Source organism: Cottoperca gobio, chromosome 11, assembly GCF_900634415.1.
Source record: "Cottoperca gobio chromosome 11, fCotGob3.1, whole genome shotgun sequence".
In the NCBI taxonomy this organism is placed as follows: Eukaryota; Metazoa; Chordata; class Actinopteri; order Perciformes; family Bovichtidae; genus Cottoperca; species Cottoperca gobio.
Genome location: NC_041365.1, coordinates 21,782,819 through 21,799,307, shown reverse-complemented (window position 1 = coordinate 21,799,307; position 16,489 = coordinate 21,782,819). Strand labels below are relative to the sequence as shown.

General features: G+C 40.5%; 2 protein-coding genes across 3 annotated transcripts; one reads left to right on the top strand and one right to left on the bottom strand.

Annotated features, from left to right (window-relative positions):
* Positions 1 to 5,374: 5,374 nt before the first annotated feature.
* Positions 5,375 to 7,754, bottom strand: oxsm (3-oxoacyl-ACP synthase, mitochondrial). The gene is made up of 2 exons (XM_029442702.1): positions 6,742 to 7,754; positions 5,375 to 6,475 (listed from the first exon to the last, which is right to left on the bottom strand). Exons 1-2 carry the CDS (start codon positions 7,722 to 7,724, stop codon positions 6,058 to 6,060), a joined length of 1,401 nt encoding a protein of 466 aa, XP_029298562.1. The 5' UTR covers positions 7,725 to 7,754; the 3' UTR covers positions 5,375 to 6,057.
* A 40-nt stretch (positions 7,755 to 7,794) lies between these two features.
* On the top strand, positions 7,795 to 16,325 carry ngly1 (N-glycanase 1). 2 transcript variants are annotated; one of them, XM_029442701.1, is made up of 12 exons: positions 7,795 to 7,928; positions 8,947 to 9,061; positions 9,200 to 9,415; positions 9,639 to 9,801; positions 9,909 to 10,128; positions 10,808 to 10,929; positions 11,477 to 11,622; positions 13,105 to 13,215; positions 13,307 to 13,492; positions 14,202 to 14,387; positions 15,436 to 15,613; positions 15,708 to 16,325. In XM_029442701.1, exons 2-12 carry the CDS (start codon positions 9,047 to 9,049, stop codon positions 15,881 to 15,883), a joined length of 1,719 nt encoding a protein of 572 aa, XP_029298561.1. In that variant the 5' UTR covers positions 7,795 to 7,928; positions 8,947 to 9,046; the 3' UTR covers positions 15,884 to 16,325. The 2 variants fall into 2 exon arrangements, with proteins under 2 accessions (XP_029298561.1, XP_029298560.1); XM_029442700.1 differs by lacking the exon at positions 7,795 to 7,928 and adding an exon at positions 8,109 to 8,327.
* Positions 16,326 to 16,489: the final 164 nt, after the last annotated feature.

Here is a 16,489-nt window from a genome sequence, read left to right as displayed (position 1 = left end):
ATCACTTTCAAGGCTCAGAAAGACGGGACACCAACGTATGACCTTGGATCCCCGTGAACACATCAGCTGGTGCCTCAGGGACGCTCACAGCTCTTCAAACACAAAGTGATGGGAATCATTTAAAAAGATTACAGTATTTCCATGAAGCATCATGTGTTCGTGTTGACCTGTCAGACGACCCCGAACCCCTAACCTACCCTAACCCTAACCCTAACCCTAACCCTAACCCCGAACTGCTTTAACCGGCGTGATGTGTAAATGAAAGTATTACAGTAACATGGAGAGGATGACACCTGAACGCAGCTGCTGGAGGAATGAAGGCCAGTGTGAGCCGCACAGAGAGAGAGGAGGGCTAATTTTAGCCGCTGGTGATAAGCTGTGCTCCGTGTGGGACGGGGTGGGGGGATATCAAAGGGAATGCATGCTGACTCTGTTGCCATGGCGATCATAATTCAGCTTGGATATCTGCTTTAATTAGGAGGCAGGGAGAAGAAGGAATCACATGGACCGAAGTCATCGTTGCAGCAATAGGAATCGATAGTTCCTGCAGCGAGAGGCACTATTGATATGGACGTCCAGGGGAACACTCAGCTCCCAGAATGCACTGGGGCCGGAGAGGAGGCACGACTCATGATGCTAAACCATCCTCCCCCAGGCTGTGTGCAACATGTTTCACTTTCTAATACTATGCAAAGTTAGGAGATGCTGCAGCTGCAGGTTATAAGAAACCTTTCAGCCCATGTACCGCTTCGTACGAAACAACGCTTACGAACGATGTTTCAATAAAGAGCCACTTACCTTCACAGCCTTCGTCTGGTACGAGAGCATCATGTGTTCCTCTGGCCCTGCGACGTCGTGACGTCTTTTCATTTAGCTGGAAGAGACTCCTCTTCATCATTCAACGCTTGTAATGTCGGGGTCAGCGGGACTTATCTGTCCACTGTTTTGTAACCATTTAAAATTCCACTCAAATGCAATCAACTTTTAATTCCCACACGTCGTCGTATCAGGAGCAGCAGGGGGGCAGAGTCTTCCTGCAGGTGCTGTTCCACACACTCGTTCCACACACTCGTACTCGTTCCACACACTCGTTCCACACACTCGTACTCGTGAGCTCCTGCTGCCCTGATGAAGAATCTGTGTTCAGCATCATTGCAGTGTGATGTCTGTATATAATAAATAACTGATACATAGCATGAATTATGCTACTTGAGTTTATACTAATTATAATCACTTTTATATTATTATTATATTATATTATATTATATATACACTACTAATATTTTGTACCTGCATTTATTTATGAACACGATGCTGCAGCAGGTTTATGAGTTAATGTTTCTGTAAATCCCTAAAGCGTCATTGTATTGCAGAATTGGCAAAACTCTAGTTTCCCTTGATGTGAGAGGGTGACAGTGATCCTTTCACAACACGGGAAACCCCACAGAGATGCAAAACACTGCACTGGCAATCATTTCTCACATGTATATAAATATATTTATATATGTATAATATATAAATATATTTATATTATATACATATATATATGTATATATATATATATATATACATATATATATATATATACATATATATATGTATATATATATATATACATATATATATATATATATATATATATGTATATATATATATATATACATATATATATATTTATATATGTCTCTATCTATATAAATATTTTATATATATATACCTATATATATGTATATATATATCTATATATACATATATATATGTATATATATATCTATCTGTGGAAATGTAAAGTCCATCTGTGCCCCAACAAGGACACAAAGTGTTGTTTTGCTTCCCACAAGGTGAAATAAAGAGGTTGTAAAAAGGTTCCTGTTTGAGAAATCTTGCAAATCTAAAGATGAATATATAATATATAATATATAATATATAATATAATATATAATATATATATAATATATAATATATAATAGATAATATATCATATAATATAATTCATAATAGAAAAATAACTCTAATATATTATAAGAGATAATATATAATATAGAATATATAATATAATATATAATATATATAATATAATAGCTAATATATAAGATATAATATATATAATATAATATATAACATATATATATAATATATATAATATAATATATAATATATAATATAATATATATATATACTATATATAATATATAATATATATAATATAATATATATAATATAATATATAATATATATAATATAATATTTGTCTTGTTTCTAATAGAGAAATTGTTTTGGTCAATAAAAGCCTGACGTATCAAATATGATACAAAAATAAATCATTTTATTTGGTGTATTTTGTCAAAAGGTTCAATAATCTCTTCTAAAAATAGAACCTTCTGCTATTATGGGATGTGTCCGCTTCACAGGGTAAAGCAATGGTTGGTTCAGCTCCTGCGTACCACAGTTATATATTTTATATTACAATATATTTGAGCTCTTGGTGCTATGATGCAAACTGAGAGTAAGAAACACCTGAATGCCACAAAGAGCGATGTCTAAATCCTGAGGTCAAAACATTCCTCATGAAGACGCCGGGCTTTCCTTTCCAACGCGGAATAATATCTCGTTGCAACTCATCTGTCTCTGTCAGATTATTTCACATTTTAAAGAAATGGATGAATTATTGATTTATTCATTAGCTGGATGTGACATCCAGAAGAGTTAATACAACGTAATCTCTAAAAATGGGTCTGGGACGACATTCCCCCAGAACAGCGATTCATCATGCGGGTCCGGCTTTACATCACGCTATTAACTTCAGCCGGGACAGAACATCATTCATGGAGTGAAACACGAAGCTGAAGGTCCGAACGTCTCCACACGGCACACGAGACAAACTTCACCCAACATTTCACTTTAAAGCGCAGATTAAAGGTTGAATATGTTTATTTCTTTGTTCTGGCTGCAGGATCTGAAGACATCCACGAGCCGGATCGTTCAGACATTTTGCTTTAATATTCATGAATGGTGAGGATTTGGTGACCTTTGACCTTTACTGCGGCAGTATCCGGTCAAACGTTTCCCCGGATCGAAACTTGGTTTCCTGTTTCTCTGTTGCACGAGTTGGTTTTTAGACGTTCAGATGTGTGAAGGTTCTGCAGACGCGTCCTGTCGGTGCTGCACTGAACCATTACCTGCTACTTTAAACTTTTACTCCGCTGCATCTCAAATATTGTACCTTTTTACTGCAATATATTTATCGGATCATTTAAGACTCAGGTTAATAAAACTAAATATATGTTTTATATGTATTATTATAGGATGCAATGAAGTCACAGGACGCTTACAGACAACAATAAGCTTCTCCAGCTGCACAATGAAACTGATATATGATTTGATATCGCCACGTATATTATAATATATATATATATATATATATCGTATATGATTGTGCAACGGACCGTTGATGAATGAATACTTCTCATTGTTCTTTAAGTGTATTTGATGCTGATACTTTTATACTTTTAAGTTTTGAATGCAGGACTTTTACTTGTAACAGAGTATTTCTACACTTGGTATCACAACATTTAGCATCTGAGAACTTCGTCAACACAACATCTAAAAAGCAAATCGCCATAAAATTCCCAAAGAACATTAAGACTGAGGGATGTAATCTGTGGCAGTCTGATTCTAACGTTAGTATAACTATGATGATTATACTGCAGGAAGGTCACCCCCTGATGTAATAACACTTACACAGAAGAGAATAGTTACTCTGCTGAGGTAACACTCTGACAGTGTTCAGAATATGTTTATTACAGAAACATGTCACAGTGAAGCTGCAACAACAACATGCTGACGCTGCAGTGAGTGTTTCATGTCCCCCTCCTCCTCTCAGCACAAAATCATTTAAATCTTATGTTCAGTCCAAAGTCATCATGGAGACATTTAAACACACATTTGTCCTGGACCCTCACAGGAACATCGTCCTCACATATAAGGAGCAGAATAATTCTTCTCTTTGACTTGAGCCGTGACGTCCCCTCACAGGTCTGTGCTGACAGAAGGCCCCGCTGTGAGACCCCGCCTCCATCAGGATGTGAGTAAAGTCAGCTGCACACACCTACAAAACACGCATTTCATAATTGAAATAAATGATAAATAAAATAAATAATGAATAAAGGGACGTGCGTGATGCCCCCTGCTGGGAGGCAGAGAGAGTTTCAGAGTGCCGGAGCTCCGGGGGGGGTTCAACAGAGAGACTGAGCTACATGATGGTGTCGGAGCTGCAGTCACCTGAACACCGTCCCTACCTACACTTTAGAGCTACTTTATACTTTTACTCCACAAACATACAATATTTTGTTCAGGATATTAAAGTGATTCTCCACCGCTTTAGCTCGTGAGCCCAAAAACACCAAACTTCTCAGATGGTTTCATTTAATTAAATGTATCAGAGCTTTGTTTCCCTCTCATATTAATCCTCTCATGACCGTTTATATTATATTATATTATATATATAGAGGAGATATAGAGGGAGAGAGATTAGAGAGATAGAGAGATAGATAGAGAGAGAGCTCTATATTATATTAGAGAGAGATATAGAGAGATAGATCTAGAAATATAGAGTATAGAGAGAGATATATATAATATATAGATCTATATATAGAGAGGATATCTATAGAGATATATATAGAGATATAGATAGATAGAATATAGATAGAGATATAGAGAGAGATGAGAGAGAGAGAAAGATGAGAGAGAGAGAGGATATATATTCTCTCTAGAGAGAGAGATCTCTCTCTTCTCTCTCAGAGAGAGAGATCTTCTCAGAAGAAAGAGGATCTCTATTAATCTAGAGATCTTATAGATAGAGAGAGAGAGAGAGAGAGAGAGAAGAGAGAGAGAGGAGAGGAAAGAGAGAGAGAGAGAATACTCCTCTCTCTCTTCTCTCTCTCTCTAGAGATCTCTCTAGATTGGATCCTAGAAGGAGAGAGAGAGAGCTTCTCTCTCCTCTCTCTCTCTCTCTCTCTCTCTCTCTCTCTCTCTCTCTCGAGAGATCTCTCTATCCAGAGAGAGAAAGAGAGAGAGAGAGAGATCCCTATCTATTCCTCTAGAGAGAGATCTCTCCTCTCTAGCTCTTCTCTCTCTCTCCTCTATCTAGTTCCTATATCTCCCTCTCTCTCCTTCCTTCTCTCTCTCTCTCTCTCTCTCTATCTCTCTCTTCTCTCCTCTTCCTAGATCCTTAGATCTCTCTCTCTCTCTCTCTCATCTTCTCTCTCTCTCCTCTCTCTACTCGCTCTCTCTCTCTCTCTCTCTTGTGCTCTTTTCTCTCTCTTTCCTTTCGCCTTTTCCCTGGTGCCACTTTCACCTCCTTTAAATGATTTCCTAAATGTTTTGCTATACCTGGTTTAATATTGCATGTTTAAAGTAACTGAGATAAACTTCAGAGTGTATTTTTGAGAAACCTGAGTGGACCGGTGTTACCACGGGAACAAGAGGAAGCTTCTCTGATAAATGTGAGATTGTTGGAGAGAAACTGTCTTTAAACCAGCTGAAGGTCACAGTGTGGATCTCATGCTTTCAACATGTGGCTCTGACAGTTTCAAAACATCTACAGGAGTGGTGATGAAACGTGGTTCAGGAGGTCGTTCAGTACGGCACAGATACGGACACTAGACATGATCTCCAGTGTTATTTATACTGTTTTAATTCTGCTATTGTTATAACGGTGCTTCAGACTCATTTACATCAACACTGATTATTGTTCTGTAAATGTTCTTATTCTAATCTGTACTAAGTGTTATGTTCCTGCTGTGAAGCACTTTGGGCTGCACTTCTTGTCTGAAAGGTGCTTTATAAATAAAGTTATTATTATTATTATATTATTATTGATCTTGTAACAGTTAAACTTGATGAGCAGATCCTGCAGCTGAGAGCAGAATACAGTTTTACTCACATTCCCCAAAACAACAAGGATTTATTATTTTAATCTTTACAGTTTAAAGCTTTGAAGCTCTGAACCAGAAGTTCTGACCCGTTCTGCTGACAGCTGCAGATGATCTCAGTTCTTTATAAAGGGTTCGTCATCGTGCTGCTGAGACACAGCGAGGCGTTGGTGCCGCCAAATCCAAATGAGTTTGTGAGGGCGACCCGCCGGCCCCGAGCGCTCCACGGCTGCGCTGTGCAGCGAACATAGTTCAGGTTGAACTCTGGCTCGGTTCGGTCCAGGTTGAGGGTCGGGGGCAGGACCCCGTGGTAGCAGGCCAGAGCGGTGAACGCCGCCTCCAGGGCACCTGCGGCCCCGAGCAGATGTCCCGTGGCTCCCTTCGTGGAGGAGACAGCCAGGTTCTCACAGCTGTGCTGGAAGAGCCTCTTGATGGCGGCATTTTCCGCTGCATCACCCAAAGGAGTGGAAGTAGCGTGAGCGTTCACGTACGTCACATCTGCCGGGGAGACGCCAGCATCTCTGAGCGCTGCAGACATGCTCCTGCAAACACAGCAACCAAAGCTGAAGTCAGTGCGGCTCTCCAAACTGTGATGTGGCTCTTGTGTTTCTCTTCCACAGAAGATAAGAGTCGCAGTATGAGAGCGATGGTCATTGTTGCATCGTTGAAGTATTACAATGATTAAGGTTCTTTTTGTACCAAATAAATAAACATTCTTAGGTCAGAGAATATGACGACATCTCTGCAGCATGACAATATTTCATTTTAAATAATATAATATTTCTTGTATGAGAGTAAATGTTGTCACCTGAATGCTCCATCTCCGTCTGCAGTGGGTGCAGTGATGTGGCTGGCGTCCCCTGAGAGTCCGTACCCCAGGACCTCAGCGTAGACCCTGGCTCCTCTCTGCACCGCGTGCTCCAGCTCCTCCAGAAGCAGCACCGCCGCTCCCTCGCCCATCACAAAGCCGTCTCTCTCTGGGTGAAAGGGTCTCGACGCCTGCGTGGGGTTGTCGTTCCATTTGGTGGCGAGGGCGCGTGCCCTTGCAAAGCCGGCTACTGCCAGAGGGCCCACACAGGATTCTGTCCCCCCTGAAACCATAGCAACTGCATCCCCGTGGGCAATGAACCTGGCTGCATCACCTATGGCGTGTGCGCCCGTGGTGCATGCCGTGGATACTGCATGGTTTGGACCCTTCAGTTTGTGCCGGATGCTTATGTGCCCAGCAGCCATGTTGACAAGGATGCGAGGTACAAAGAAGGGACTGACTTTTTTGTAGCCCTTCTCTTGGAAGGCAGTGGAGGTGCGAGAGATTTCTTCCAATGACACCATGCCCATGCCAACAGCCACCCCAGTATTGAGCTGTTCTTCTGGGGTTTTGGGGAACCAACCCGAGTCCTCTAGAGCCAGCTGAGCAGCTCCAAGAGCCATTACAGTGGCTGGTGACATGCTGTTGATCTCCCCACGAGAGGCAAAGTTCTCCTCGTTGAACTGACCCGGTTCATTCCCTCTGGGCACCAGGGCTGCCACTTTACAGGGGACAGTCCTGTACTCCTCTGAGTGAAGAGCAACAATCCCACTGTGGCCTTTCACCAGGCGCTCCCAGGCCAGTGCAGTGCCTGTGCCCAGAGGACACACTAACCCTATCCCAGTAATAACAACCCTCCTTCTGTGCTTCCCAGAGCTGCAGTGTCTGGAGTCTTGGTTTGGACAGACACTGACTGCTTTTTGAAGAAGTACCCGTATGTTGTGTTGTCTCAGCTGGAGTTTAGTCCAAGTTAGAGCAGACATGCTGCTATCAACTGCCGCTTGTAGCTTTGGTGATATCAGATCAATTAATGTACAAAACCAAAGTTCAAATGTCCTCCAAACGCACCTGAACCTAAGGATGTAATTTACTCGGCTGCTTCAGAGTTAGCTGTTCATCGCTAACACATTTAAGAAACGAGAAAACAAACGACGACATCCTGGAATCTGCCTGACAGCTATTCTTAGGTAGCATTTCTGAAGGCCGGATTTGTTTAACATTCAAATATTATATTTAAAAATGTAATTATACATCTAGAGCAAGACAAACAGATAAGTGTGCGCTATGACACAGAATTGTGGCAAAATACAATTGTATTTGGTTTATATGTCTTTTTAAACTGCGAACGCATATTCAGGCTTTGATAGGGCAGCTAAAGCAAGGACCCAAACATCTATTAGCCATAATTACAGCACTAGCATCAACGCTAGCTCTCATACTCAAAAGGGAAAAGACTTTAAGTTTGTTCAAGAATAAAACAGCAGTATGGCTGTGTCACCAGCAGTGACAACTTTGTGTGAAAACTCAAATGAAGTCTTTCAAGACGTTGCGAAGTTGTTGCTTAAATACGCTGATAACATTTTAAGGTAAGGTTGTGAACTTAACGACGCAATACCCAGTTGAGATGTGATGTGTTAGCTAAACTGAGATGTGTCTGTACATTACATATAAAGTATCTAACATCGTGTCATCAGCAGTCTAACTAAAAAACCGCCGATAAAGCTAACATAGCTGTACTTGAGCAACGACATGTGCAGTTTATACACAGCGTCAAACCAAACTCTGTTGAACAATCTCACATTTTAATGTGTCCTTGTACATCAGCACACGCTCATGCATGAAACATCCTGATTTAACTGGAAGTATTAATCGCAAGGATGTTCTGGGAAATTCGTCATATGAATGACTCACCAGGAAGCACTTATACATAGTTAAAATCTCCATATTCACCTCTCCCTGTCCTAACACTGTCTCAGGTCAAAGTACTTAAGGTAAGAGTGCAGACAAAAGGCTTTGTGTGCACTGGTTCTGCGAGGATCAGTAAAGTACGTTGTTACTGTCAAATGTGTAAGAAACTACTCTAGTTTGTCTAATGACAGTGTTATGTGTGTGTCTCATTGTTTTGTACGTGGGAATTTGTCTCTTCCGCACGAGGAGAACAAAATATATTATACTTCCTCATGTGATTGTGTCCCCTCCCAACAGGCATCCCAACGACGAAAAGTACAAATCGATCCGCATAGGCAATCCTACCTTCTCCACCAAGCTGTTGCCCATCAAAGGTGCTGTGGAATGCCTTTTTGAGATGGGCTTTGAGGAGGTAATTACTACGTAACTGACAGGTGGCTACTGTAGTAAAGTAAAGCCATTATTCCTGGTGTTTGACTTTCTTCAGGGTCTATTTGGTCAGGTGTCATTAGCCTGACTAAATATTATGATGTCTTGCACCTCTTTTCAGGCTGAGACCCACCTGGTGTTCCCCACGTCTGCATCAGTGGAACAGCTTAAGCTCATTAGGGAATCCATAGCAGCAGAGAGGGATCAGAGGCTGAGCGGAGGACAACCTGTCCAAGCTACTGCTCAGGCTGCTGCGGCCTCGACCTCAGCACCAGAGAGCTCTGCTGCTGCCTCCAGCCAGCCAGTTACACCCCCTCTGTCACAGCCTTCATCCCTGGTAAAGATGGTCTCATCCCTGGTTTAAAATGGCAGAAATTGCTCTAATATATATAAATAGCTGTAATGTAAATGTAGCAGAGTCACAGTGCAGACTAAAGACACCTCCCCTCACTTTGTCAAGAGGAGGCAGCGTCTCTCGTGAACGTCGACACATACCTCCCTCTGTCTCGACCTTCATGATGGGTTTGTTTGTAATCTGGATCTTTTCTTGCCTCTGTCAGGAGAACAGTATGAGCTTTTTTGCGACTCTCCAGTCAAACTTCCAGCACGTGATGCTGTACGAAAACGCTGATCTGCAGCAGAAAGCCATGAGCTGCATCCCTCACCTGCAGCTGTCCTCTGCTGCGGAACACAAGCTGAAGGAGTTGAGAGAGGAGGATCCAGGTGAGGTGTCTTTATTCAGAATAATCTACTGTATATCTGGAACATGCAAATAAAGATGCATGTTTCCTTTAGTGACTCAGAGCGACCACCTGCTTTCCTGTTTGTAGAATGTAAACTTGGAATAGAAGACTTCCTGGTGCTGGAGTTGCTCAGATGGTTCAAACAGGACTTCTTCTCATGGGTGGACCATCTGCCCTGCAGCCGCTGCAAAGGCCCGACACAGAACGCCAGCGCCCTCACTCCCACCCCCGACGACCTCCACTGGGCAGCTCAGCGTGTGGAAAACCACTACTGTCAGAGCTGCCAGCTCTCCACCCGATTCCCCAGGTGTGTGTGTGTGTGTGCGTGTGCGTGTGTGTGTGTGTGTGTGTGCGTGTGCGTGTGTGTGTGTGTGCGTGTGTGCGTGTGCGTGTGTGTGTGTGTGTGTGCGTGTGGAACATTTTGACTAGTTTTTACTCTTAGGATCAGTTTTTGAGGTAAACTCTAGATTAAGTTGCAGAAAGAAGTTGGCACGTTTTCACTATGTTGTACTTTTTTATTGTTAAATCACAATAGTATTCACTACAGGAAATGTTTTTTAATTTTCATGTGTTAGCAAACGGTCATAAATGTTTTATATTTTATTTAGATTTATATATAGTATTTAACCACAACACACATGGAGGATGATGAATTGCTTCAACAAGCGTCTCGGTGATCAGATCACAAGTGGACAGGCTGTGGATGCACCTCAGATCCATTCAGGATGCGAAGAGATCTGGGCCACATCTTTTAGTGGAGTGTAAGAAAAGGTGTCATGGGTCACATTGAAGGACCGCCGACTCAACTGACGTCCTCTGCGTAAGAGGAAGTACGTACACGTTCGTGTGTCAGCGGCATCGTATTAAAACGCAATACGTGATCTGACGTACTGATCTGTCCTCTTGTGGTCGGATCCCCCGGGATGTTAATGTCAGGTGGGAACGGGGCTTTTGATTGCTTGTTCTCTCTGTGTTGTTAATCTCAGATATAATAATCCTGAGAAGCTTCTTGAAACCAGAAGGGGGCGCTGTGGGGAGTGGGCCAACTGTTTCACACTGTGCTGCAGAGCCCTGGGCCTGGAGGCCAGATACATCTGGGACAGCACAGGTATGTACGTGATGACTCGGTAGATGTTCTGTTCTGGATGTTAGGAGGAAATGTTGTCGACCGCAACATGTGTTTGAAAGCTCTGGGAAACTGGACCTTGAGTTGAGATTTTCTGTTTCTAAGATCAGGAATGAACCTTTACACTCTGTAGATGTATGTTGCAGATCTCTCAGCAGAAAGTCAGTTTCAGCAGCTTCAGAGCTGTTGACCCGTTTCAGTGAACAGTTTTAGTTGTTTAGTAATTCTTGAGCTATTCACAAAGTCAAGAGTAACACACACACACACACACACACACACACACACACACACACACACACACACACACACACACACACCGCCTTAAAGAGCAGAAATCTGTGAAACACCGAACCAGTTTTAATTATTCTAACGTAAAATAGTACACATTTAAGATTGAATACACATTTTCTTGCTGCTTCTTATATTAGGTCACATTTCCGACTTCACATAATGTACTTTGATACTCGCTCTGCTGTCGGAACAATCCTTGCAGTGTGCAGAGTATGAAAGGTTCCCTGTGATGTTTCAGACCACGTGTGGACCGAGGTTTACTCGGCCTCTCAGCGCCGCTGGCTGCACTGTGACTCGTGTGAGAACGGCTGCGATAAACCTCTTCTGTACGAGGTCGGCTGGGGGAAGAAACTGGCCTACGTCCTGGCTTTCTCCAAGGACCAGGTCAGACCATACACTCCACCACTACAAGTACTACTGCTGCTGCTACATCTACTACTGCTGCTGCTGCTACTACTACTACTGCTAGTACTACTGCTACTACTAATGCTACACCTGTTACTACTACTGCTAGTACTACTGCTACTACTGCTAGTACTACTGCTACTACTAATGCTACTACTGCTAGTACTACTGCTACTACTAATGCTACACCTGCTAGTACTACTGTTACTACTATTGCTAGTACTACTGCTACTACTAGTACTACTGTTACTACTACTGCTAGTACTACTGCTACTACTACTGCTAGTACTACTGCTACTACTACTACTACTACTACTACTACTACTACTACTACTACTACTGCTAGTACTACTGCTACTACTACTACTGCTACTACTAATGCTACACCTGTTACTACTACTGCTAGTACTACTGTTACTACTGCTACTACTACTGCTACACCTGATACTACTACTACTACTGTAAATTACATTACTTTACGTTACATTACTTTACATTACTTAACATTACATTACTTTACATTACTTTACATTACATTATTTTACATTACTTTACATTACTTTACTTTACATTATTTTACATTACTTAACTTTACATTACTTACATTACATTACTTTACATTATTTTACATTACATTACTTAACTTTACATTACTTTACTTTACATTACATTACTTTACATTACATTATTTTACATTACTTTACATTACTTTACATTACTTTACTTTACATTACTTTACATTACTTACATGACTTTACATTACATTACTTTACATTACTTTACTTTACATTATTTTACATTATTTTACATTACTTTACATTACTTTACATTACATTACTTTACATTACTTTACATTACATTACTTTGCATGACTTTACATTACTTTACTTACTTTACATGACTTTACATTACTTTACATTACTTGACATTGCATTACTTGACATTACTTTACTTTACATTACTTTACATTACATGACTTTACTTTACATTACTTTACATTACTTTACAATACATGACTTTACGTTACATTACTTGACATTACTTTACATTACATACTTGACTTTACTTACGTTACATTACTTGACATTACTTTACATTACTTACATTACATGACTTTACGTTACATTACTTGACATTACTTTACATTACTTTACATTACATGACTTTACGTTACATTACTTGACATTACTTTACATTACTTTACATTACTTTACATTACATGACTTTACATTACTTTACGTTACATTACTTGACATTACTTTACATTACTTTACATTACATGACTTTACATTACTTTACGTTACATTACTTGACATTACTTTACATTACATTACTTGACATTACTTTACGTTACATAACTTGACATTACTTTACATTACTTTACATTACTTTACTTTACATTACTTGACATTACTTTACATTACTTTACATTACTTTACATTACTTTACTTTACATTGCAGGTGGTCGATGTGACGTGGAGATATTCCTGCAAACATCCAGAGGTTTTGTCGAGGCGGTCCAGGGTCCAGGAGGCCTGGCTGCTGCACACCATTAACAGGCTTAATGCCTCGGTAAATCCTAATCCTTTAAAACCTGCATGTAAGACTAATTGCAGCTGTGAGTGTGATTGTAAATCACTTTCCTTCTGCTCTGATGCTGAAGAGGGAGCAGTCCCTGAGTCCAGACAGGAAGCAGGAGCTGACGGAGAGGCTGCTTGTCGAGCTGGTGGAGTTTATTTCCCCCAAGAAACCAAAACCAGGAGAGCTGGGCGGACGCAACTCTGGCTCTCTGGCCTGGAGGACGGCGCGGGGGGAGACCAGAAAGGCTGATGCAGGGACCTCCACACAGGTGAGGCTTCTTATGCTGTAAGAATTCAGCTGATGCGTTTCATTAAACCTGTTTATACACATTTTAATCGACCTCTTCCCATCAGCAACATGATTGTAATCGTAACGTCGACCTCGTGATCAGTATTTAAACTCCAGCAGTTCTGTTGGTCTGGACGAAGTTGTGCTCAGAGTTCTGCATCAACCTGGTTCCCACGACTAACACACAACGAGATGTTGCTTTGGATTATTGCAGAAAATAAGATCAAACGTTTACGATTCTTCCACGTTTCGTTCGGTTAGATCATCGTCACGAATGATCTCCACCTTTATGAGTTTTGAAGCGTAAATGTAATCACCAGAAATGAACATCTAGCGTTAAGATATCATCAAACAACACGACGATGGTCACATGACTTCAGCGTCACCACTGAGGTAAAGTGGACTCGTGTTCGGCGGTCATCCCCGACACCCTCTGTCGTGTCTTTTAGCGAAGACTCCAAAAGGTTAAAAATGTACAAGATGTGTATTTACTGCCGTTTTCTTTAAACATCTCGTAAACTTCTCTTTAAGAGTAGATGGAGACGAGCAAGAAGTGTAAACATCTGGCATCCTCATCCGACCGTCGACATATTCCAACTTTGTGAATGTATAATGTGTCAGTGTTGGTACGATGGATCTGAAGACACCAGAATTGTATTCTTAGTATTTTAATATGTTGTTTTTCTCAGACTGCAGGTTTTGTGTTTACTCCTACTGAGAAGGAGAAGAGCGACGGGTGTCTGCGTGTGTGCTACAGAGCCGGCAGAGACCAGTACTGTCGGGTTTCCAACGACTCGGAGGTGATTCAGAGCTGGGAGCAGTGTGTGTGGAGGAAGGAGTCGGTCTTCAGGAAGGTGGAGGAGGACTGGCAGATGGTACGTTTATTATTATTATTATTATTATTATTATTATTTGATTAACAAACACATATCTTTTCATTTTATTTCTCTGTATTCTCTGGATGAAATGTGTTCTTAATGTTATTTGGGGGGAAAACAGTGAGAATTTATAATGTCAACACTAATCAGAGTTCTTTATGTCTTCATGCATCTTTGAATATAAATATATATTAATATTAATAAGAATAATAATAATAATAATAATAATAGAGGGAATGTTAAATGTTTACATCAATGATTGTAATACGTCAACATTTTTCATAATGTTGCTCCCTTACAGTTCTTGTGATAGATGGAATAAACAAGACCTGGGCTGCGTTCCAATTCCCATACACCCGTACTTACATTCTGTGACGAGTATCCATTGTTTGATTTAATCAGACCGTGAGAGCCACGCTGAGACCAGAGTGGGCGAAGGCTCCGGCTGCTTTCATCACACCAACACCAAAACAAGCTTTTACCAAAGCAAGATGCTGCAGACTTCTTTTTTTAAACTTCCTTTTTATTTCCTTGTATCAAGTGCAGTTTTACAAAACAGTCATTTTCTCAATGTCCTTATAGAGTTCATATTCTCAAAAACCAAGAAATACATTTGGGTGAAAAGTGACGTTTGTCCACTAACACGGGGAAGACAAATAAATATACGTGTTATATATATATATATATATATATATATATATATATAATATTATATATATATATATATATAATATTATATATATATATATATAATATTATATATATAATATTATATATATATATATATATATATTTATATTATATATATATATATATATATATATTTATATTATATTTTATATATATATATTTTTATATATTTAATGTGGAGAAAAGACGTCCACAAGAATTTAATGAAAAGAAAAAAAAAACCTTATTTCTTAAATTCTTCGTATGCAGGACGTGTGATGTACGATGACAATAAATGAACCTTGAGTGTAGGAAATGAGAATAAACTTTCGATCCCGGAACAACATGCTCACACTGAGTGTATTTCCTTCTTCAGGTGTACATCGCTCGTACCGAAGGCTCCTCTACGGGAACAATCAGCTGGAAGTTTGACTTTGCTCCGGCGGGGATGAAGATGAAGTCGGTGTCGATCACGGCCAGTAGTCACACCTTCCACTCTGGGAAAGCCTGCTGGCACTTGCAGGCCGGCCCGATTACGACAGAGTTCTCTGGAGGTGTGTGTAATAGATATCCCTGATCAAAAGCTCTGACTGTTAATGCGTTACACGATCCCTCTTGATAATTCCCTCTCTGTGTTTGCACCCTCAGATGGGAAGATGCAGTCGTTCCCGTCGTTATCCGGCTCCTCCGAGTTCATTGTTGTCGCAGAACTCAGCGGCGGGGAAGAGGAGTCGTCATGGCAGCACTCCCAGCTCTTCAGGCAAAGCTTGAAGGAGACGGAGGAGTCTTCCTTTGAAATCCTCATCCACTTTGAAGATGCTTAACATTTGTTTTACTCAACAACATTGGCTCCCTAATTCTCTTTCAGAGTTATTTGGGATGATAGCTTCTTATGTTAAAAATCAGTGCAATATATACATTAGATTAGTTTTTATTTCCTCCAGGATGATTATATATGCATGGCCTATTGATAGATGAATGTACCCATCACTGAGTACAGTCACACATGTTTAACATTGATTTGACTAAAGGCCGAATAACCTATGAAGTCTACAATACACTACATGTAAAGGGTTTAAACAGGGTGTGATACATTCCACACTTCAAACATCTCGTTGTCCTGCTAGTTATAAACTAATTATCGGTGAGTCATTTAATATTTGGCAGTTTTACACCCAGTTACAATAAATATACATTGAGTGTTGTTGGTGTGAGGGAAAGGGCTGAATGTTGGTGGTATAATAAAGATATTTTTACAATATGGTAGTCGCTTTTGCGATGTGTGCGTTACGTTACTGTTCTCTCAAAGCTTGAGTTATGCCGCCATCTTGTGTTGAACAAAAGCAACGGTCACTAAATGTTGACTTCCTATTGGTCGAAATACCGGTGCCTTTGAAAAAGCAGCCACGTGATTGGTCGGTTTACTCGCG

What these genes read in the sequence shown, in the direction of transcription:
- ngly1 (XM_029442700.1), top strand. Translation starts at nt 8,227, where the DNA reads ATGGCTGTGTCACCAGCAGTGACAACTTTGTGTGAAAACTCAAATGAA. An exon ending in TACGCTGATAACATTTTAAG is followed by an intron (nt 8,328 to 8,946) that starts GTAAGGTTGTGA and finishes CCCTCCCAACAG; the next exon opens with GCATCCCAACGACGAAAAGT. An exon ending in TGTCACAGCCTTCATCCCTG is followed by an intron (nt 9,416 to 9,638) that starts GTAAAGATGGTC and finishes TGCCTCTGTCAG; the next exon opens with GAGAACAGTATGAGCTTTTT.
- oxsm (XM_029442702.1), bottom strand. Translation starts at nt 7,724, where the DNA reads ATGTCTGCTCTAACTTGGACTAAACTCCAGCTGAGACAACACAACATA. An exon ending in GACGGAGATGGAGCATTCAG is followed by an intron (nt 6,476 to 6,741) that starts GTGACAACATTT and finishes CTGTGTTTGCAG; the next exon opens with GAGCATGTCTGCAGCGCTCA.